Source organism: Mustela erminea, chromosome 7 (assembly GCF_009829155.1).
Source record: "Mustela erminea isolate mMusErm1 chromosome 7, mMusErm1.Pri, whole genome shotgun sequence".
Taxonomy (NCBI): domain Eukaryota; kingdom Metazoa; phylum Chordata; class Mammalia; order Carnivora; family Mustelidae; genus Mustela; species Mustela erminea.
In genome coordinates, this window is record NC_045620.1 from 49,683,396 (window position 1) to 49,707,582 (window position 24,187).

General features: G+C 48.7%; 1 protein-coding gene across 2 annotated transcripts in view; it reads right to left on the bottom strand.

The window, feature by feature from the left end:
- Positions 1-24,187, bottom strand: part of ACSS1 (acyl-CoA synthetase short chain family member 1) — a 61,936-nt gene that overhangs the window by 31,691 nt on the left and 6,058 nt on the right. The window contains exons 2-3 of one of the 2 annotated variants that reach the window (XM_032351593.1): positions 19,146-19,242; positions 371-570 (exon numbers count right to left, since the gene is read on the bottom strand). In XM_032351593.1, coding sequence (XP_032207484.1) covers positions 371-570; positions 19,146-19,242 — 297 coding nt within the window. Of the gene's footprint in view, positions 1-370; positions 571-10,358; positions 12,600-19,145; positions 19,243-24,187 lie in introns of those variants that run through there. The other variant, XM_032351594.1, reaches the window with a different exon arrangement.

Sequence of the window (24,187 nt, forward strand, 5' to 3'; positions counted from 1 at the left end):
ATGTTGACCTAGCAGACATTCCCCATACATCCCCAGCCTCGTGTCGCCCTACACATTTCTTCTTCCACCACAGCCATTCTAGTCACCTCCAAGCGCTTATATGAGTTGTGCTCCTCCCACCAAGTAGCTGAGACCTACGCTGTTCCCTCCAGCTAAATTCTTCCTTTTTCACCTGATTAATCCAATGCCATTAGATCTCAGCTCACAGAACAAATGCTCATTCAGCCATGTCCTTGTCCCTGGTGGTATCTGTCATTCGTCTGTGTGATTTTTATTAATGTCTGTCTCCACTCCCAAGTCCCCGATGGCCAGGCCCCAAGGAACAAAGGCCAGGGGCCCCCAGGTTTCTCCCTCCCTTCCACACGCTCACCATCATTGATCCTCCCAGCCAGGGACTCTGCACTGAAGCCAGCAAAGACCACGGTGTGGACAGCTCCAATCCTGGCACAGGCCAGCATTGCGGCCACAGCCAGTGGGGAAACAGGCATGTAGATGGCCACACGGTCCCCTCGACAGATGCCATGTCTCTTCAGCATATTTGCCAGGCGACACGTGGTCTCCAGCAGTTCCCTGAAGTATAAGGAAGAGAAGGCCATCAGAGATGGTGAAGGGCCAAAATGCTGAGTGATTTGGGGAGCATAATTCTGTGAACAGTAAGTACTGTACACCCAGCCAGGGCCCGGAAAACAGTAGGTACTCAGTGGCTTGTTGCACAACAAGTTCTTTTCCAGAAAATAATGTTTTCAACTTCGCAGGCTAGTACTAGCAGATTCATGGCCACATTACCGTGGTCAGATGGCTGTCCTTGGGTTCACTCACAGCAGGGCTTCTCAGCACAGGGGTCCAAAGCCTAAACTGTCACATCCCTGAGACGTCTCGGAAGTCGAACGGAAAGGTCCGTCCCCAAAAGTGATATCCTAAGACCTTTAGTGGGGAAAGTAAGGCCCCCGTTTTCTGCATGAGCACAGCCCAGCTGCACCAAGCAAGGCTCTAGCCAGGAGGCCTCTGCTCACGCATCAGACCCCCAACCCCGTGTAGCCACGCTGAGTCGAAGCGATGGCGGCCGCGTGATAATCACCCACCTGTAACCCAGAAGCAGGGAAGGCAGGGAATGAAAGCACCTCCTTTTTCCCAGTTGCAAGGCACCGACTGCACGTGGTACTCTGAAGACACAAGGCCCACCGGATACCCACCCCCTCCCACCTCTCCTGTCTACGTGACCGTCCCTCCATTTTCGCACTAATCACGAGGTTCTGCCTGCCAATCAGAATGCAGCATCTCCCTAGAGACGCAGACTGGCTTAATGCTTGACACGTGACCCAATCTGCCCAATCAGAGTCAATGACACTCAACTCTGGAAACAGGGACTATGCGCCTTAAAGCGCCCACTTGTCTGGAATGGAGGTGGGAGTAGAGAAAAGCAACATGGGGGAGCTAGACACTCCATTCCCTGTGGTGAAGGACCCCAGGTCAGAACTATAGTATAGCCTATAAGTTTTAACATTCTTTTTATAACCAGCTTATGCTAACTAAGAAACTGTGGCCAGCTGACCATAGATAAGGGAGTCAGCAAGCAGCATAACAGGATAACGAATAGCAAAAATCTGTGTTTAACCCAGCTGTTTCTGGCTTCTGTATAATAATGCTTCTAATGCTTTGCTAAGAAATGAAAAATTGCTTAAACCCTCGCTCGCTGTGTAATCAAATAAAGTTATACCCTTCCCCTGTTAAGAATTTCCCCTACTACTAAGTAAAATTGATAAGGGTTGTCTCCCGTACCAAGGCCGGAGACGTGCGGTTCAGCACGTACGCTAGCTGGAGACGTGCGGTTCAGCACGTATACAGATAAAGGTTAGAAACGTGCAATTCAACACGTACCCTCTACTGTACACTACCTGAACGGTGACTGGCCAGAATGTATGGTTGGTTTTAAAGGATTGGCTACCTGTGTGTAGGCCTTGCTGTAATGCTTTGAAATTACTGGCTAGAAAAGTGAGGGCTCTGATGTAATGGACTGTAAAATTCTATATTAAGTCACTCCCGAAACAGATCGGGGCTCTCAGACACTGACCCATCCCTCGCGGATTTCGTGGTCAAGTGTCCCTGGGAGTCCGAGCATGCCCGAATAAAATCCTCTTGCTTATTGCATCCAGTGGTCTGTGAGTGCGTCCTTGGGTGCGGGTCCTCTAGGGTCTTTCAGTGGTTCTAGCGGATGGGCCAGCTGACCCACGACTACGCAAATAACCAATCATTTTACCCGTTTTTCCTGTGATTTGACTTTAATTTATTTAATCACAGAACTAACAGGGAAAGACAGAATAAGGGGCAGCCAACCAAACGAACCGCACCCACGCTCTGCATCTCCCCGACGGGTCTGAGTGGGGGCTGTGGGGCAGCGCCGACTTCTGCAGGCTGTGGCAGCCAGAGACTGGACCCTCTGAGCTCTGCAAGTCCCCTTACAAGCGTGTGCCTGCTTCCCCTCTGTTCAAAAGGTCCTCAAGGAAAGGGCTCTGAGAAAGGCCAAGCTCAGCAAGAGGCCGCCTAGAAACACCAGCGGAATGAAGATGAACACGCCCCATTTCAGGCAGAGACTTCAAGGGGACTTTTGTTTCTTCCCAAAGCCATCCTGCATGGAGAGCTGATGAGAACCAGATCATAATTCCAGCCTGCACGTGCCCTCGCCACCAGTAACTCCCCACCAGGCTGGCTCCAGCATGCCTCTTCTGCAGGATTTCATCCCCTGCTTAAAGCTTTCAGGAGGACAAAGACCCCATTCATGGTGCTCCACCTATTCCTTGCTTAAGTTTATGTTGAGAAAGAAAACGTACTTCCTGACAGACCCCAGGGCCAAACCCCGGAATCCAGAACCTGGGAACATCCATACTAATCCTAAGGAGGCTGGGACAGCCCGTGATAATACTATCACAGTATTAAGGAAGTATTAGGAAGAGGCAGCTGTGGTCAATAATGCAGGAGAGTAACTCAAGCCAAGTGGAGGCACCATTTTCATAGCTAAGGATTTAAGCCTCTGGGCAGTGCTCAGGGAGATGGAAGCTTAGATATGTGTTACACATCAATGGTGATAAAATTCAGTCCTTAACTCTGTAGACCAAAGGCATCAGTCAGAAGTCAAGGAACACAAGTGAACTGTCTAGACAGAAGAGCCTGGGTTAGTTTTCTATAGTGGCTGCATTAAACATGGCAGCTTACCTTTCTCAACCGCCATGCAGTCATCTGAGAAATGGCAGGTGCCATGCAACTTTTGTACCTGTCAGAAATGTTAGTGAAAAGCATCACCCACCCAGGGCCCTGCCAAATATTCAGTAGGTATTATCTTTCCCATTAGATCTCTTTGTCATCATTTTCTAAAATTCTAAAAATCTAAATTCTAAAAAATACATTTCTAAAGTCACGTAACTGGTGAATTCCTAAGATGCTAAAAATTCCATCCAGACACTGTGGAGATGAGAATGAAAGTGTCCTACAGGATCACAGTTCTGACTAGAGAGATGAAGGCACATGCATGAGTGTGTGAAGGGCGTTTTTACCTCAGCTTGGTGCAATAGTCTCTGAGGGCAGCAGGGAGAACTTTCTGGACAGATTGGCTATGGTGAAGAGGAGCAAGGGAGCAGCAGCACCCCTCTACTATAGGACAGTTGAGCCATAGCCCTGGAAGAGGGTCTGGAGACTAAGCTGAGGCAACCTATGGGTTCCCTAGAGGATTGAGAGGCATCAACTGTGTGCTGCACCTGGAGCTGCGGCCAGTGGGTCTCAGACTCTTGCTGCTACAACCAGGGGAGCAGTTTCTGATAAAGAATTTGCTCTGGGTAAATCTCCAGGCATGTTCCCCTTTCTATCCACTCTGCCAAGGCCATAAACCTGAAAATCAAAGGGCTCCTTGAAGGTCAGATGGTGCATTCTGCCTTGGGGTCCAGAAATCTTGCTGCTACACTCTTGTCCACAGTGGCCCAGCCTCTGCTTAAGAAGCATATTGCTGGAAGTTGCCACCTCATAGAGCTGTCTCTTGTTCTGTCATTTTAGTAGAGAAATAGTCTTTCTAAAATGGGACCAAGTTCTGTAGCTGTACGAATTCCACACATTTTGGTCCTAGCTCAGCTCTTAAAATCTGAATAAATCTAGTTTTTCATTCAGTGGCAGCCCTTCAAATTTCTCAATACCCTCCATACTTCCAAGAAGCCTTTCTTCTCCAAGTTCTCTCATCCAGCCATCCATGACCCCATGAACTCTCTATAGTTATACCTCCAGGTTACCAAATTGACCCCCACATTCTCATTGTCTCTCTCTAGAGTAGAATATCGGCACCCAGACCCTTGATCTCAACTCTACACTTAATAATGTAAATTAAGAACATGTTGATTTCCTCCACACTTTTGCCATTGGAAAATAAGGTCAGCAAACCTAGGTCTTCAAATCATTGAAAAATAAATGTTATTTGAGTGATCCTATCATTCCACATATTCAAAAACTGTCCAAAAGCATGTTCTTGGATATCTGTGACTTCTCAGAGACTCCCATGAACTGTTTCTGTATCAAAAAGATAATGCAGCCACTTGGAGGCTGGTGCTTCAGTTTGTCATTGCAGGAAATACTAGCTTCCTTATACTAACAGGGTCTTCCCAACGGATAGCAGCTTTCAGCTTTCTGAGAAATGATCTTACTGAAGATAGCGTTATATTTTCAAGTGCAAAGAGAAAAGTAACATTTGTTATCAGGTATTGACCAAGATATCTAAGTTTGTCTGCAATGTAGACTCTTCAGACCTAAACCTTCAATATGAACATATGCAAATAATGTGCACAAATACATAAATTTGGCATGGTGTTAGTGACTGCTACCTGGCCTTGGGGAAGGGAGAAGACTTTCTATAGCCAACTGTTAAGCAGGGAATAATGTTTATCCAATGCTAAAGACATAATCTGATCTCAAGCATTTATAACCAACATGACACCTGCCAATGTCTTAGCCAGTATAAAGGCCCCTGGACCACCTCAGTCCAAAACAGACACAACTGGAAATCGAGTTCAGAAGAAAGACAGGAATAAATACACTGGTATTTATTTATTTATCTATATTCTAATTAAAGCTTTTTTTTTTTTTTTTTCATGGAAAATATCTTTATGTCCTAGCATTTCCCAATGACAGCCCAGGGAAGTAAGATAGGCCGTGTGTGTGTGTGCGCATGTGCGTGTTTTGTATTTAAGAAATAAACAAATTGAGAATGCATGATCTGCTCACTTCCCACAATTACATTGGCTCTTAGTGTTCATTAAATAAATACCACCTCCATTGTCCATCTATCCCACTAAGTACAAGCTTTACTTGGGCGGGGATTTGGGGGTTACTCCCTTCTTCCTAGGGCCTACAGCTGAGCCTAGTTCATAGAAGGCTCAGTAAATATTTGTGGAATGAATGGGAGCTGCAGATAAGTGAGAAACGACAAGGGCTCTGGCAGGCGCAGGACTCCTCAGGCCTGTGCTCTCACTGTGAGTGCCTGTCAACTCTGCAGATGCCTTGCATCTCCCTGCAGGGAAAGAGGGTGAGGCTGGCCAGCCCAACAGCATCATACAGGCAGGGAATTGTCCTACCCCTCTGACAGCAAGTGAGAGGGACCGCTCCCACTGATAAAGCACCCAGAGGGTACTTCTCAGTCTCTTTTGCCAATAAGGGAAATAAACCCAGGTGATCATGTCGATACTGTGTATGTTAAGGCCTGTGACAGACACAAAGCTTTTCAGAGTCTCTGCTCTCCTCCAAGCCTGGGTGCTGACGTAGAGGAGGGGTCGACTCCAGGATCTAGATGCAGAACTTGAAAGGGCACTCAGCTGCTGTTCTGCAGTTCAGCATTTTCTTCAGCAAGCCACTTCTGGAAGATCGGGTAGTAAGAGAAGAAAAGGAAGCAGAACAAAGCAGGAGGGCCCTTTTCTCACATGGGGCTTGCATGGAAGGATAGTCAGGACATGTCGATGGCTCATGAATTATGTCTCAGAACGAGGTCTAGAGACAAACTCCTTCCTTCCAGACAGACTCCTCTGACCCTGACATTATTGTAGCCACTAACTCTGATTTGATGATGATAAAATTTGCTCACTCTTCTGCTCATAACTACTGGGAGAAGAGATGCCCTGGAAATTCAGCTGAATGGGTTCATAAATCAAGTATAAAATTCCTTGTACATCATTATTTGATTTCATGACCATGACCTTTAGTAAAGAGTAGATGCAATGGAATATAAAGTAGTAGCCACACTTAAAGATGTAAAATGTCCAAAGCTGCTATTTGCCAAGAAAGGCCCCAGATACAGGGTTTTCAAGAAAAAATAGCTGAATTGCCACTGGTAACATAAAGTCAACCAGTGAAACCGAGAAGACTAGAGCTGCATGTTTTTTACCTTCCTTACAGAAGTGAATTTTCAAGGTGGTTCAATCAGTTGAGCACCTGACTCTTGATTTCAGCTCAGGTCGTGGTCTTGGGATTGTGAAACTGAGCCCCATACCAGGGTCTGTGCTCAGCAGGGAATCTGCTTGAGGATTCTCTCCCTCTCTCTCCCTTTGGCTCTCCAGTCACTGCCCCCCCCCCCCCCCGCCAATCTATCTATCTAAAAAATAAATAAAATAAAGAATTATATTTTCCTTGAGTCTATGCTATAGTTATGGAAAGTATTGGGCCTGGAAAGTTTATGTCAGAAGAGTGTATTGTTGGAAGCCAAACTACATCTGATCAGAGACAGGTTCCCACTCCAGTTCTCTGCACACCTGGGGCCTTGACAGTCCTATCTGCAGCAGCCTAATAATAGGGCCCACTACCAAGGTGTTTGAGACAGCTGTGGTCTGAGGTGTGTGTTCCCAAGTTCCTACTTGGAAACTGTAACCCCAAAGGTGATGGTTTAGGAGACGGCATTTGGGAGGTGATTAGGTCATGAGGGTGACACTCTCAAGAATGGGGTCAATGGTCTTATAGAACAGATCCCACAGAGCTCCCTCGCCCTTCCCACCATGTGAGGACAGAGCAAGAGGGGAGTGGCTATAACTCAGGAAGAAGGTCCTCAGTGGAATGTGACTATGCTGCTGCCTTGATCTTGGACTTCTTGGACTGTAAGAAATGAATTTCTGTTGTTTAAAAGATACCCAGGATATGGTGTTTTGTTACAGTAGCCCCAGCAGACTAAGACAAGGACCATACATGAAGTCTCACACACATAAGAAGGCATCCTATAAACAGTAGCTATAATTATGGTGGAAAAAGGAAATCATCATAAATCAGTGGTTCCTCAAGTGCCTCTTGCCAGGAGGAAGAATGAGAATGCCAGTTTTCTTTAGTGTAAGTCACTGTGTCATTGGCTCAGGGTATTCAAAAGCCTTGCGAAGCCCTCATCTGCATAGCCTACCTGCTGCGTGCTCCCCCAGTAGGTGCTGACACAAGTCCTCGCCCTGAGGGGGTCAGCGGATCTGAGAAGGATACATCACACACAGCGCGGATTGCCAGTGGCCTGCAAGTTGCAGGAACTCAGCCCATGGACATTGGTTCCGAGAGGCTGGAGGTGCCATGCTCTGAGGACCTCACCTGTCTGTCACCCACCGTGTCTCCACCATATCCACCAGCCATTGCACCTTCTGCAACCACACTTGCCACCCACTGTGAGTACAGGGAACCTCTTCTCCATGGCCAGCCAGGACCACATTCTGGTGGTCCCAAACCCCACATGCTGGCATCCAGAACACCCCTTCCTTCCTGCCCATCATCCCATTCACATTTCCTTCCCATGGAACAACAGTAACAGCTATTCAGTAAATGTCCTGTGCCCAGGACTGCTCTGACTACACACACACATTTACCCTTCACAACAGCTCATGGTATGAGCTGCCATTCCCTCCCCCAACCTCCACTTCTCAGATAAGGAAGCTAAGGCAAACAGACCTTAACTGACTTCCCGAAATGGTCAGGGAAGGATTCAAACCCAGGCCTGGTTCCAAGGGTCCTGCTTTTAAGCAGTTCCCCCCAAAGCCCTCAATGTCAGGATAGCCGGTTTTCCACGGCAAACCTTCTCAAATTTCATGATTCCTGCCACTCACCAACTCTGTTGTTATGTATGTAACATTTGGCGGAGGGTAGGTTTTTTGTTTTGTTTTGTTTTTAATGTACATTCATTTTTAAGACTAAACTAAAAACTCTGAACTTGAGGCTGACCTTGTTCAAAAGGAAAATTAGCACGAGAGATGTTCAAAGCTGGCTCCCTCTAGTTACATGCAAGTTACATCTTGCAATCAGGATAGAGGAGAACAGGAGAGAGGAGGGGTTGAGGGTGGTTTTTTTCCTTCAGGAGTCCATGTTTGGCTGCACATTCAAGACTACCTGCTCCAGGATACACTCACTAGGCATATCCAGGTCAAAACATTCACTCAAAGTCGTTTGCTCCTGCTCTGACAAAGCCTTACATGCAGTCAGCCTCTAGACAAACCCCTGTGGAATGGAGGTAAGGTCAGACTTGAAAAAACCTCTGTCCTAATTAATGCCTGAATTCCCCTTAGACCTCAACACTTGGCCTCCAGCCCACATCTTGTCTCCAGAAAAGAAGTTCTTCCTTTCAAGATCTGGCGTCCGGCTCCCGACCCTGAGGGAGCCAGAGGCCAGGCTGGTAGCCTTGTACAAGAGTGTGCTGGTGGACTCTGGTCCTGGACACTGGCCCAGAAAACAGCTGGTGCCCTGGCAGGACACTCGTCCACTGGCCAGCCAGGCTGTTTACCTCTGAAGGAAAGCCACATAAGTGGTGTCCCTTCTCTGGTGGAATCAGGAACAGGATGTAGGTTTTAACTTTCTAAAAACACTCCCTTTTCCCTCGTCAAAAAAAAAAAAAAGAGCCATTGGATGTTTCTCAGGCCCCACTCCAGCGTGACCTGTCCCACGGGTGGCCTTGTGGGTCTTCCCACAGTGCTCCTCCACACGAGTCCACTGAGCAGCAGGGGCAACAATAGGATACAGGGTGGCCAGCGTTAGACCAGACATGAGTTGGGGGCTGCTCTATTTCCAGGCTTCACCGTGAGTCCACAGATCATTCCACATTAGCACGCAGAGGAAAGCAAGCAAGGAGACCGGTGGGAATCTGAAGGCTATGCAGTGGGAATCCGGAGGCTTCCCTCCGGAAGAGGGAAGAATTTGGTACAATTGCCTCGGGCCCAAGCTGATTTCCTGGCCTCTGGTAGCAACTTGGAGAAACTGCTAAAAAAAAAACCATGGGACCCATGAAGTGCACTATTGTGCTGTCTATTGGTTAACAACCAATTTTCCCAAGGTGGGGGAAAGCCCTGATTTATAGCATTTGCCAATTACTGTGGTATTAATATTCCCCCGGTGGAGGATTTCCAGCTACCAACATGACTCACTGACCAACCGAGCAAGGGACTGGGAAGAGGAGCCCCGTGACAGCAGAAACAACATCATGAGCCCTCAGCGCCCCAAAAGCTTCCTGTGATCTCCTATTGAGGCTGTCCTTAAAGCTTACTTCAACTCTTTCCTTCATAAAAATAATTGTTATTTACTTATTTAACTCATTTTACTTAATAATCACACATTTAATAGACAAATAATTGGTAATAGAAATTTAAATTGTTCCTCTGGAAGGAAGGGGAGGAACAAAGGGCACACCTGGTTCATTCCACTCAAGCTATCTCCTTTACCAGGCCACAGGCCTCCCCTATCCTGGGTTTAAGGCACTGCATTCTGTGTGAATTCCAAAACTGGGCTCCCTGTGGCTCTCCCCCTATGCACATATGGTCCATGGCAGCCCCATCATTCGGCCACTGCAGAAGGCTGCGCAGTTCAGCCCTGCTTGAAGGCACCTGCCCTGGGACGCTGGAGGACATACCAGGTCTTATACCCCTTCTGAGGGATGCCCTTTGCAGTTCCACAAAAGCACCCCCATCTCCACCAGCTAGTAACATGCCAAAGACCTCCTCACGTAGAACATTACGTGACTGGAAAACTGTCCCACAATTTAGTCATAAGGTCCAGAAAGCTAGCAAGTTTGTAATGTAAGGATAGGAGATGTCTCTTTTGGAAAATGGCCTGGCCTGTGATGAATCCACAACTAGATGGGCTTACGTTGGTGGAAGGGCTGAGTGAGTGACAGGGTGAAGATCAGAGCCTGTTAGTTAGAGCAGACCTTGAACATCTGTGGTACACAGAGGAGTTTGGTCACTTGCACCAGGAGGAACGACCACCAGGCCCCACCTGAGTGGCCTGGGATCTGCGCGGTGACAGGCCTGGTCCTCATACTGTCACAGTCAACAACCCAGGAATCTGAGCAGAATCTGGGTCCATAAACCCACCCCGCATAGACTTGCCTGCGGTCGCCATGCCATTCTCTCCATTGGCTTCTGTTCCGGCCTCCTCAGCCTGCCACCGGCTGCCTCAGACACCTCCCGTCTGGGCTTCTGCCTGTGACTCAGGTTGAACCAGGCATCTGCACGTGGGGAGCAGTTGCACAGTGGGTTGTGCTTTGCTGCAGCTCGGGAGGGACTTGGGTTTTCTTGGAAAGATTCCACTTGTTGTAAAGATGTTGGGAGAAAGCTGAGCAGCTGAGCCAGCAGAACTGTGGTTCACAGGACCAGAGGCACAGTGGTGTGTTCTGAGCACTTGGTGGAGCCTGGGGGGTCTTCATTCTTGTGCCAGAGTAGGTGCTGGGAGTCTACTCAGACGATCTCTTAGCACTCTGTCAGCTCCCTTTCTGCTTAAAAGAGTGGTACTGACTTCCTTTGTTTACAGCTGATTCCTGACAGATCCGGCCCCTCTGACCAGGGCAGGCAGCTATGTTACTGGAGATACGTTTCCAAATAAAGTCCCTGGACCCCGTGAGGAGATCCTGACTTGGCACGGCTGAAGTTCATTGTTGGGAACCTCTCTGGGGACTCAGGCACACCTGGCACAGGCAATCCCTGCTTTAGATGCTACCAGAATGACACATCACTGATGTGTGGGGACCCTGGGGAATTCAAATTCCAAGTCCTTGTTGCCTCATTAACCCAGTCAAGCAGAACCAGCAGGGAGAATGGGGATGTGTTGGTCCAGATTACTCAAAAACCTGCCAATGACTCGAAAACCTCACTCTAGTCTTTCAGAGGAAGTTTCTCTGGACTTGTTGATGGGAAATCGTCAAGCCTCTCACCCAACCTGACCCGCTGCTATTACCACATGCAGATCAGGGGCAAGACAGTCTTGGGCAGGGCCAGCACAAAGAATGAAGGATGAAGGAGTGCCAGGCCAGGCAGCCCCTTTCTGAGAAGTAGCCAGCACCCTCTTGTCACCCCTTCCTCTGGCACACACGGCATCCCCGACCCTGAACTTGGAAGGTGCTCCAAGGCCCAGAGTGCCCATTAAACATTCTGCTTCCTGCTCCTTGCTGTTCCACGGTCACAGCAGGACTCCCCAGCCCTTGGCCCCACCTTCTTCTGCAGCTGACCCTTGTCCTGCTTCAAGGCCACCTAGAGCCTGCTGGCACCAAGAAGCCTTCTTCTCCCCAGCTGATGTTAGCACTTACTGTGTGTCTGCTTAAGCAGGAAGTGGGGACAGACAGTGGGAACACAGGGTCCTGGTCACTAAAGGGCTATTGTCTGCACACAGCAGAGTTTACCCTCTACACACACCTCCAGGAACCACGAGGAACCCCCAGGCATCTGGCCTGTCATCAAGTTAGTGCTGCCAAGCAGGAGAGGTCCTGTTTACAGAGTTACCTCCTCCCTCTCAGATTCCTCAGTACACTGGCTAAAAAGCCAATCAAAGCTGAACTCTAACCCCATTTCTGACCTTTCCAGCTGGGTAAGCTTGAGGAGCCCAGGTCCTCAAGCATCAGATCCTGGACTTTAAAACCAAGTATGAGCATGAATGTGAGCTACAAGCATCAGTGTCAGCAACTGCCTAGTCAGCCAGGGACTGCCCCCAGATAGCAGGGTCAGGTATGACTCCTGGAGGACAGAGGGCTGGGACACCCCATTCCCACTCCCAGCCTGGTATGCAGGATGGTCACCAACAACTTTCCCAGGAGCTGTTGCTGGTGCCCTTTGTTCCAGGTAGGCAGTGGACAGATGAGTCCAGCCTGGCTGGCGCTGGGGGCTGGATGTGGACTGAGCACGGAAAGGGGCTGCCCAGGGCACACACATATGCCACCCTCCCACTAGTACCTCTTCTCAGCCCTGACCAAGACTGGATGCCTAGATGTCAGCACTGCACGGGCTGCCCTGCTGGGGACTGCCATGCACAGTGGCACACATGCCTACCATAGCTGTGTATAGATTTTTAAACTCTGCATCAGACAGTGGGTCTAACCTCACAGTGACACCTTCCTTCTGTGTCCACCAAGCAAGGGAGAAAGAAATGGACACTTGTGGGGAGAGGGAGCAGGAATGAAGATGCACTTCCCCCAACCCGGGACCCGATGTGCACATCTGGACGGGTGAGGAGGTTCAACCACATCCCTCTGTGCCCACAGTGCTGCCCGGATGAGAACCAACATGGGGCAGGGCAGCATGACACCAAGCGCTACCCACAGTGAACCTAAGAGTCAGGCTTATACCAAAGTCTTGAGTCTTCCAAAGCAGAAAGGAAGAAAACAGGAACAATAACACCTAGACCTAGAAGACTCCCCACCAAGCTGTGGCAGGAAATCTTGTCCCCACTCGTGAGGCAAAGAGCTCCTCCCCAGCCCCACCCTTCAGGCACCAGATACCCTCCCCCAGTCCCACCCCAGGTGTGCACTGTGCCCTTACCAGGCCTTGCCCTGCCACCTCCCACAACCCACCCATTCCCCAACAACCCCTGCATGCAGAAGAGGGTCCACAAAAACGGAGATCCAGCTCAAAGGCAGGTGTCTGCTTACGCGTGCGGACATGCGTAATTTAGAAGTAAATTTCTGCAAGTGTTTGCCCCCACAAAATTCTCAGAAGGATCCCCATCAAGGAGGTTTCCCTGGCCATGGACACTCTCAGAGTGGATCATTCCTGCTGCAGTCCCAAGATCTGGCTGTTCTAAAATACGAAATTCCAAGAGACTTAGCTGGTCCAAAAGAAGGACAAGAACAATAAGAAATCATGTAGAGAAAGATGCAAAACACTTCCCAGTTTCAACATCTGGATCCAAAGTCTTAAGGAAATGTAAGCACACAATCCAGGGGACCCGGGGTTTCCACCAGTTCCTGGCAGCCGGCATGTACATTCCCGACCACGTTTTGCAATCACAGTTACTCAGAGGTCAGCAGGGGAAAGGGTGTATTCAGGGTACCTCCCTCCTCTTACTCAGGGAAGCCAGGACACTGCACATGAGCCAAGGGCCTGGGCCTCTCCTCCCCCAACTCAGGGGAGCCCATGGAGTAAACTGACTTTGCCCTGCCTGGCAAATTGCCCTTGCCATGGGAAACCTCACAGATCATGGGGCTATTTTACTCCAAAGCACCCTGCCCATCAACCTCATTAGGCCCATTAAGGATCCTTCCTTTCAATTGCCCTTTTTATTTTAATAAAGGAGTTCGCTCATTAACATAATTAATTGGGGGCCAAGGAGAAGAGCAAGTAACAAGGGTCAGGCCCGCAAGAGGGAGAGGGGCTGCTTTTTAGCTGACTAGAGATTGTTCTCCGGAGCTCAAGTCCCTGCTCTGAAAACATCACCCTAACAGCTCCCAGCCCCAGCAGCCACAGAGCAGCCCCATGCCCTTCCCTCCTCAAATCCCAAATCCTCATCTTCCTAGACCCTATTCTGGACTTTCATCACATAGGTGCTGCTCCATACTTGGCCATCCCGCAGAGGAGAAGCAAGTTTTCATTTTGAAGATAAGGAAACAGTAACACTCAGTGCCTGGCCCCAGCATGCCTGGAAGAAAGCCGGCCCCTCTATGCCCACCTAGGGCTTCTGAGGCAGGCAGGATAGAAAGAGGCCTGACATCCCTTCTGCTCCTCTGGACAGGGCTTCCTCACAGTGCACACTGTCCACCAGAAAGAAAATGGAACAGCCACAGAGATCGGCCCCTCCAGGGGCTTGACCCATAGTAAAACTATACTCAATTCATGCTGTAGGCATATTTAAGACAACACGGGCCCTTTATGGTGTGGCCTGTGCACATCGGGCTCTGTTGTGCTGTGCTGGTTGTGACTACCACACTGACCCAGGCCTGCTACTGCTGGAATGGTGATCCTCTCATCTGGTCCTTTATTCTTTAGCAGCGGACATGGTAGAGTGACAGGCCTCGAGGTCACAGGACTCAAATTTGGTCTTTGCCTTAAGTTCTGAGCTCAAGTTCAAGTTCAGACCTCTGTTCGGAGCACTCAAACACAAGATGAGCTGAGCCTTGGTAACTACTCAGAGGAAGATCCCCACAGCCTGCTGTCACCTGTGCTTCATGGCACCCACATACAATCCAGAGGCTGAGACCAGCCACGGGCCTCCATCTGCTCCACTCTACGTCCTGTGTCCATCCCCAGTTTGGAAATCCCTAGCCCAAACCTCCAGGCTCCAGATAGCAGTTTAGAAGCCTAAGAATCTACCCACCACCCCACCATCAACTTCTGAGGACAGGGATTTGTGTTTTGTCTACATCCTCATCCCCAAGGGCCTCTGGAATCTGTCTACTTGAACGAGAGTTGAAGGACAATCTTCTAGAAAGACACTGTGCTGGAAAAGCACATATGGACTGTTGGAAGGAGCTGCACCCAAGATGCTATCTGGCTACACAGCCTTGGGGAGCCACCCAAGTTATCTGTACCTGCCTGGCCTCTGCAGCTACTGCCCACGGAGGCCTCAGGGGAGCAGGAGGGCTTGTAGTCTGCTTGTTTCCTAGGACAGAACAGCTTTCTCAGGCCGGCTCTGAACATAAATAACTTCTCTGGGCAGCAATAGGCTAAAATTGGGCTGGGGCAGACCTCTGCCCCTGCTTCCAGGCTAGGGACTCAGGCTGCCCTCTGCCCCGCAGAGTCATGGCTGTTGATGCCTCCTCCTCCCAGAGCCCCATGACCAGCTCAGGGCCCACCTGCACTGTGGAGTGCGCTCCTGCAGCTTCCTGGCCCATCTGGCAGGGTGCTCCTTGGTACTGGTGCCAAGAGATGTCACAGAGGGAAGGAACCGGTGGGGCAGGCGAGGATATGGGGCTTCCCCAGGGTTCCCAAAACCTATCCTGCCAGGCCTTCCCTGCCCAAGGGAGATGAGGTTAGAAATATGTGCCAGTCATCAGAATAGTGGAGTCCACCCACAGACAACACAGGACACATGTCCCAGAACAGGTGGCAGGGCCCTAATTGCCACCTGAGAGAGTGTTTCCAGGATGGATCCCAAATACAATGAGCACATTACAGAAATGTGCCTGGAAAATGAGCAAGCCAAAAATGTATGTGTGTGAGTGCACAATCATGTGTGTGCGTGTGTGTGCATGTGTGCCTGCCCAGACATGGGGTGAGCAGTGGAGATTCTGGTGAGCAGGATGGAGGTGTCACTAGGGTCACTGGGTGGGAGTTGTTGGTCTCCATGATAAGCTCTACAACGATGGTCCAGGAACATGCCTCCTCAGAAACATTCTGCAGCCCTAGGAGGGAAAGGAGATCCACTCACCTCTTTACCTCTAAGATAAGACTTTGACAACCTATTTGGGAAAAAAATCAGAACAGCTATTGCTTGGGGAGGGTAGGGATAGTGACTGAGAAGGGGCATGGGAACCCTCTGGGACAGGGTCATTACTCTGTATCTCAATAAGGATTTGAATTACACAGGTATACACATTGATCAAAACTGAGCTAATGTACACTTGTGCATTTTATGGCATATAAATTTCACATAAAAAGAGAGAAAATAAACACACAATGAACACTAGTTAATGCTATGCTGCTGAAATGCATCCAAAACATAAGATGGACCAACCCCAGAGGGATGGATACACAAATCACATGGGATAAAAACTAGCTTTGTAAAGCTCTAGGGGTAGAAACTGGGTGCTAGGTACACAATAGGTGTACTGCTTGAAATTCTTCAAATTATGAAATTTTTCATAATAAAGTGTTAGAAATAACAATAACAAAATTAATTCCTATCTAATCAGGCTGTGGTATTTAAATAAAGTAACTCAGGTCTGATGCTTAAAACAGTTCTGGAACCCAGAAAGTACTGGAAAAAAATACTGGGAAAATGATAATCATCATTTTTATTTAGTCCTGCTGCTTCCAGCTCCAACGCATTCCGTCGCATCCCTGTGCCTACAGCTAGGATCACTTCGGTTATAATGATCACACCATTCTACAGATGGGGACTGATGGAGGAATGACAGGGCTGGCCAAGATCACCACGCCAGCAGAAGGTGGCCTCAGAACTACAGACTGCAGAGTCCTCCATTCCAGAGCAAAGGCCATAGTGCTTGCCCCAGGGGTGGGTCCGTGGGTCCTACACTTGCTGACCTGCCACATTTTTTTTTTAAGATTTTATTTATTTATTGGAGAGAGAGAGAGAAGGATAAAGAGCACACAAGAAGGGGGAGCAACAGAGAGAAAGGGAGAAGCAGACTCCTGCTGAGCAGACAGCCCAACTTGGGGCTCCAACCTAGGACCCCGGGATCATGACTGGAGCCAAAGGCCAATAGATCCCTAACCCACTGAGCCACCAGGCACCACCAACATGCCCCCTTCTGTGCCTGAGGTCATGGTGGGGGGAAGAGTCAGCAGGGGCCACCCCCAACCTCCAAATGGACACATGGGTGTGGTCCCCAGCATGCCAGGCTCTGAAAACCACAGCCCCACAACGTTTCTAGAAAGGGCTCAGGCTCCCAGTCTGGAACCTGGTCTTTGGGCCAACAAAGGCATCTTGGCTGTCGCCACATGAGACTCTGGGGCAGAAAAGCACTTTCTGTTAGTGGTGATTTATATGCTGCAGTACATTCAGCACTGGCTTAGGTGACTCTCCTCTGAGCAGGCAGAAAGGAAATTTCATGTCAAAAACCTAAGATGACCAGGAGAGTAATTAACCTGGGGCTGCCAAAAATTAGCTCTGATCACAGACAACCCATACACACAAACCTCTTCTTCCTCAGACAGCGACTAGAAGCAGTCTTTAGGCACTCAGCCCAGCTACGGTTTGTAAAATCATTCCAGGCTAAGCCTGCTTATTTTTAAAGAGAGAATAATAAATGCTTTGCCTACTCAGAAGCATGCCCCTTGCCTGGGGCTGCTGTGGAACAAAGGAACGAAAGCCCTTCTGGGTTTTAACACACCAGTGCATTTCTTGCCTATCCCCCGTGGCTTGCACGCAACCACACATCTCAGCAGGCCAATTCAAGCCCAGCCCTCGGACCACCCAAAGCCACTAATTCAGTGTGCACATGGGGGATCTCCAGCCAAGGGGGTATCCCGGGGGTCCAGGCACATCTGAGACAGTGACAGAAGGAAAACAGTCCATCCCTGGATCAGCTTATTTCCAGCATCCAGGAGGTAAGCCCATCTACCCCACCCACAGAGTCTTCATATTTCACTAAGAATTAAACATAAATCTAGTTGGGCCAATAACAGTAATGAATGGTGAAGCCGGTTTGGTTGTTAGAGCTCCCCAAACTCAAGTGTACACAGGGGCCTGGGCATCTGCCTCAGTTGTTGGCCCAGTTGTTGGGCCCTGGACGCTGGGCCCTGGACCCAAGGCTCCCAGGGCCAATGCTCCTGGTTGGTGGGCCACATGAGGGCAAGAGGCTTATCTGCACAGGCTCGTAGGGAGATAGGTCAGCAAACAACACAGACACTAGAAAAAGGGGTGATAGCTGAGGGTTGTTGATGTGGGAGGTGGGCAAGGTGGTGCCCACAGGGAGTTGCAGCAGAATAACAGACATCTTTTTGCTGAATCCAATGTCAACTTGAGTCCAGTTTTACCAGGTTTGGTGGATTTGGTCTGTGATAAAACCTGAATCTGAGAAACAAACAAACCTAGGGGAGCCCAATGGCCCCCAAGTTACCAAGCAGGGGAGTCACTGCTGCTCTCAGGCCCCCTGCTTCCCTGCAGGGAACCCTACCACAACCCCCTTCATTCCCACTGCCCCAGCCACTTACACCTTCTCTCTGTTCCCAGAACATACACTTCTTCACGGTCTTGGATGGGCCTGGAAATTCTTCCTCCAATCTTGGCTGCTCTTTCTTGGCAACAAGACCCCAGCTCTGATATCACTTCTTCAGAGAGGACTTCCGTAACTATTCAGTCTAAAGCAACCACCCATTCACACCCTACCATGCATTTGGGACTGTTTGTTACTATGACATACCCTAGCTTGTATTGACTGATACAGTGGCCCTCAGTGATACCTGTGGAATGACTGGAAAAGAAAAGTTACAAGCTGCTCACCAGGAGAAAGAGCATGACTTGACTGTAGGGGAAGGGTGGTATTGGTGAAATAGGACATTACAACTCAGGTTGACAGTGGGTCTGAGATAGCATTGTAAAGGCAAGTTTAGGCTTAAACAAAGGGGGTTTTAACCCCAGGGAAGGGGAAAGCACTGGCCTGTAGGGACAAACCAAAAAGACCCCTGAGCAAGACAGTCCCAGCAAGAGGGAGTTCCTGGATGCTGGGCTCCTTCAAACCCCAACATGCACACAACATCCAGAAAAGTGCTTGACACATGGAATATGTGGAGAACTTATCTAAAGAATCCAAGATAAATGTCAGGAGGACCCTCCCCCCTTTAAATGGCTTGATCTCATTTATGGTCCCCCTCTCCGAGTGCTGGGAGAAAGAGACCGAGTGGGCTCATTTGTTTATTCCAGCATGTATTTTATTCACTTTGTACTCATGTTTACTGTCCTGGGACCAGAGAACATTTCCAAAGCTAAAACATGCCCCTTGAAACAAAGATGACTTCCGCCTAGAACAAGACAGAAGCACCTGGGACTGTGCCAAAAGCTTCCCATGCCTTGAACATTCATCATATTTGTGTCCAAAGACCAGATCCTTCTGTGGGAAACTAAAGGCACCAAATGCCAAGGTGAAGGGCAACCCTTCTCCAAGCTGGGCAGTCTTGCTCCTGGTAACAGCTCAGCAGAGATGTTTGGTGCTGGTGTCTACCACAAACAGATAAGTAAAGGGTCAGGAGACCCTGCTGAGCACTGAGATGCCGTCAGGGGACACACAGTACCTGTATGTGATCCTCACTTCAGTTCCAGGCTCATCCCGCTCCCAGATCAAAGCGACGCTCTCCGGGGATTTCTGAACATGCTGATCCAAGCAATTGACTGCACAAAAATAGGTTTTACAGATGTTACACAGGGTTCTTATGAAATTGGATAAGGGGAAGGTTTGGTTTGCCATGGCTTGTGCTGCTTTCCACTGAGGTGGACCCTATGTTCCTCAAAGGCAAGGGATATACTCTTTGCAAGGAGAATGATTGTCAGAGCCTGCATGGAGCACTGGGTGTGGTGCAAAAACAATGAATACTGTTATGCTGAAAATAAATTTAAAAAATTAAAAAACAAAAAACAAGACAACCAGTATACAAATAGCATCTCACGGGTGCAGGGTGATCCCTTGTGAATACCTGAAGCAGGTGCTTCCCACCTGTGGTCCCAACCCTGGCCACCTGTGGGAATCACCCAGGACACCCCCAGGGACCCTGACCCAGTTGGCCTTGTGGTTTTCGGGCTCCTTGGGTGGTTCTAACATGCAGCTGGGACGGAGTGCTGTAACCTGAGATGCTAGAAAGAAGGCTTAATGCAAACAGCCTGACCCTGATTCAGTACACAGTTCATGCGGCAGTCTCTCGAGTCTGCTGGAGGTGTAATCCAGGGCAAGGATTCATATTGCCTTTCAGATAACCAGCCAGCACCCTACAAACCAGCCTCTGCTCCAACAAGTGATGAAATGATAGGGAACCAGCCGTGCTGGTTGTCCGGAAGACTCTGCTTCCTGCCCCCTCTATTACCCAAGCTCAGATCACATGACAGCCTGCAAAAACAGATTAGTGCTGACAATTTACTGTAAACCTGAAGATTAGTAGGATCGGGTAATTTGCTAACATCCTGTTCATTACTCTTGATTTCAAGGTGAGCTTCGATCTGGCAGGTTCATTTAGTGCCCCTTCCTATCAGCCCTCGCAGACAGATTTCATTACTCACTTCCCCTTCAGCAAGAGAAACAATGATGGCAAGTAGCTTCTGGACCCAGCAGTCATCTGTCCACCTGGTCTTCAGGGTCACCCCCAATGTCCAGATATACAAATTCTTTCTTTCTTTTTTTTATTTGAATACAGTTACTTATCTTCTCCAATCTCCTCCCATACAAATGGGAGAAACATTATCTACCATGTCTAATCACAGGATTACAATAGGAATCCAATAAAAGACCAATGTTGAAGTGCTATTGTATGAATGCAGGGTGCTGTTATCAACTGATAATACTATGCAATGAGCTACAGGAACTCCAATAATATTTCTTGATGGAGTAACTGTCCTGACAAAAGTTATGGGAAACCATACCCCTAAAAGATCAAATGATTCTCATAATTCTTGAGAGGGTGAACCCCCATGAAAATATTTATATACTTTAGCTGTTATATGCAAATAACATTTTTCAGTCAGGTTATTTTATCTATCACTTACTCTTATAATAAAAAAATTACATTTGAGAACATTTGGGTGGCTCAGTCAGTTAAGTATCTGCCTTGGGCTCTGGTCATGATCTCAGGGTCCTGGGATTCAACCCCCTATTGGGCTCTCTTCTCAGCAGGGAGCCTGCTTCTCTCTCTGCCTCTGTTCCCACCACTGCTTATGCTCTCTCTTTCTCATATAAATATATAAAATATTTTAAAAATTTATTTGAACTTTCTGGATCCTCACAGAAATATGTTATACTTCAAAAAATTTAATAAAGATAGATGTCATCAGGAAGAACTATTAATACTAATATTACTTATTGATACCAGAAAGTTCTTTGAATTACTAGAAAAACAGAAGAGAAGAAATGCTATAAAAACGGAAGATAGAGGGGCGCCTGGGTGGCTCAGTGGATTAAGCCTCTGCCTTCAGCTCAGGTCACAATCTCAGGCTCCTGTGATCGAGCCCCACATCAGGCTCTCTGCTCAGCAGCTTGCTTCCCCTTCTCTCTGCCTGCCTACTGTGATCTCTCTCTCTCTCTCTGTCAAATAAATAAAAAAAATCTTTAAAAAAAAAAATAGAAGATAGAAAATACAAGAGGTCAAACTGAGGGGGAGGTTGGCGGCCAAACCTGGATTTACACAATAAACCTAATGTGTATGTGTCAATCAGTCCAAAATTTAGAAATCATGAGTTTTCACACTAAAACCACCGATTTCTGGCCTCTCTTGAGCAACCAGCAGATGAGGCCACACCCTATCTGGAAGTTGAAGCAGTGAGCACCCCCCAGTAGGTCCAAGCCCTTTCTCCCTCCCACCCCCTACCACTTCCGGACTCCCACCACGATCCCACCAGCCCCAAAACCCCACTCCTACTGCCTGGCCCTGGAGGACCTAAGGGATGGACTAAGAAGAGATGACCCTAGGCAGGTCACAACAAGCCTAGAAGTGCCCAGCTGAGAACCCACACACTGAGTTACAGCTGTGCCCTGCATGGGGGTGGCTGGTCCAACTGGAAGAGGGTGCTGTTCCCACCTGCGCACAAATGCTCATTGGCGCATGGCTGCTTCACGCATCACAGGTGAGCTGATTACACCCGCTTCTACCTAAGAAGCCCGCTCTAAAATTTCTCCCACTCTGAGTTTGACTCTTTGAGTCACCCTGAAAAGTGGGCAGCCCAGGGGTAGCCTGGAAAACAGTTTCCAGGTGCTCTGGGTTGTACAGTGACCTGCCTAATGCCACAGCCAGAAAGCAGCAGGAAGGGCTTCCAATCACACATGACACCTCACCGCACGGTCTGTTCCCATGGCAGCCAGGGCACCAGGACATACTTCTCACTCAATGAATGACGGCCCAGCTTTAAGCCAGGGTATAGATGGGTGGTCAATGAGACCAGCCATCTATCTGTCTTTCTGGAGCTGATGGATGGCAGGAATCCAGGCAGGTCAGCATGAAGCCCAAGGTACAGTGTCCCCTACATGCCTCACTGCCCCTCCCCACCCCAGTTCAGAACATAGTAAGTTCTCAACAAGCAGCTGCTAAGGCTCCATGTGATCTACCTCCTCCCAGCAATCATGTTGAGTCTAGTGAGCACCTTCCTCCCTCAGGGCCTTTGGACTGTTTCTCTGTGCCTGGGGGACACTGTCCTACTGTCCACACTGCTGCCTTTCGCCTAGTGTCCACACTCCTACAGGTCTGGCCTACAGATTCCCACTCTCACTGAGCACTTCACATCCCATGGACCTCATGCTTCCCTCTAACTTTTCCCGAGATGGCACTTGTAGCCCCTCTGTGGACAGGGATCCAATATCCTGACCATATTTGTACATGTGCAGCCGAACACAGAGCACAGAGCAGAGAAGAACCACAGCTCTGAATTTAAGTCCTCAACCTTGAGGGCAACACTGGAGTCTAAATGACACCATGTTGGTTCCCTGCCTGAGGAGGGAACAGATCTCTTCTTGTCTTAGTGGCTTTATATCTCAAGGTTTATTTCTAGTCTAGATTAGCACTTCTGAATCCCCCAGAACCCCAGAGGGCTTATTAGCCAGAGATGGTGAGGTCTTGCCCTGAGTCTCTGAATGAGCAGGTCTGGGTGGGCATGCACATCTCCGCCTCTAGTAAGATCCCAGGTGCTGCTACAACTGCCGTCCTGGACCCACTCCTGCAGACACACACGTAGGCTTACAACTACACACATTCTGTTCCAGATTTGGGGCAGGGTGAGGGGACATTCTTCTTCCTTTGGGGATAAGAGTAATTAAAGACTTTCTGTAAGACATCTGGTCAAACCTTTGCTGGATGGTGGCCTGAAGTCATAGGGAAAACACACACACTGGAGTCTGGACCCTGTCCAACCACTTATTAACCACAGATGGTGCACTGCTTATCTAATTTAAATCTCACTTTCCTCATTTGTTGTGGGAGTGATGGCTCCAGACTCAGAGATGTGGTAGAAATTAGATGCTTTGTGAGTTTCCTGCATGAGGTCAGATGGGAATAAAAACACCCTCAACAGCTACTGCGGACAACACTCAGATGACACCAGCATATTCACAAAGCTCCATGCAGGGCCTGGGGTGACAGTAGCCCTAAGATGCTGTGTGTGTGCTGGCTTTTAACACATGGGCATGTTTCCTGCTGTTGCCTCAACTGCAGGGAGGAAAAGAAAGAAGGGAGGGTAGGTGGAAGGAAGGAAATTCTTCCTTCTCCACAAAGGAAAACAAAGACTCCACCTAAAGAACTGGGCAGTGGGACAAGAAAATTCCATTTCCAAGAACAAGCAGTTAAGGACCTAGTGGGATTTTTAAGGCTCAGCTCAAACCCCACCTCCTCCTGTAAGTCTTTTCCAATTTCCCAACACACAGTGACCTCTTGATCCCTGTCATTTTCACACCATTTTTAATGCTTACTTACCTGCCCAGTAGTCACCACTCTGGGACACAATGCTAGTTTTGCTAGATCTTCCCCTATCTGGGTCACAAGTCCCTGAGGACAGGGAACATGTCCCTAAGATTCCTTTATCATGGGTTTGGAGTAGAAGGGATGCTATCAGAATCCTCCCCTTAGCATCTATAAAAACCTTGAGCAAGTGACCCCCGTGTGAGGTCACTTGCTTAATGATTTGTGGTTCCCCTCCTCGGAAGAATGCAGGCTCTGTGGCATTGGGCATCTTCCATACTGTTCATCACCATATATGAATTGGAGCCTTCGTTTCCATATCTGTACAATGGGACCACAAACCACTTCACATCGGGATCAGGAGGATGAGATGATATGAGGCTCCATCATGTTCCTAAGATCAGGTGTGCACCTGGCCTAACACAATTCTGCAAAAAGTTAGGCAAATGTCTGTTGGTGGTTCATGTGTTCTGAGCTTTTTTTTTTTTTTTAGATGTTATTTTATTAGAGAGAGAGAGAGAGAAAAAAAACGGGTGGGGGGGAGGGGCAGAAGGGCAAGCAGACTCCCTACTGAGTATAGAGCCAAAAACACCAAGCAGCGCTTGATCCCAAGACCCTGAGATTAGGACCTGAGCTGAAATCAAGAGTCAGATACTTAATTGACTGAGCCACCCTGTTTGTTTGTTTGC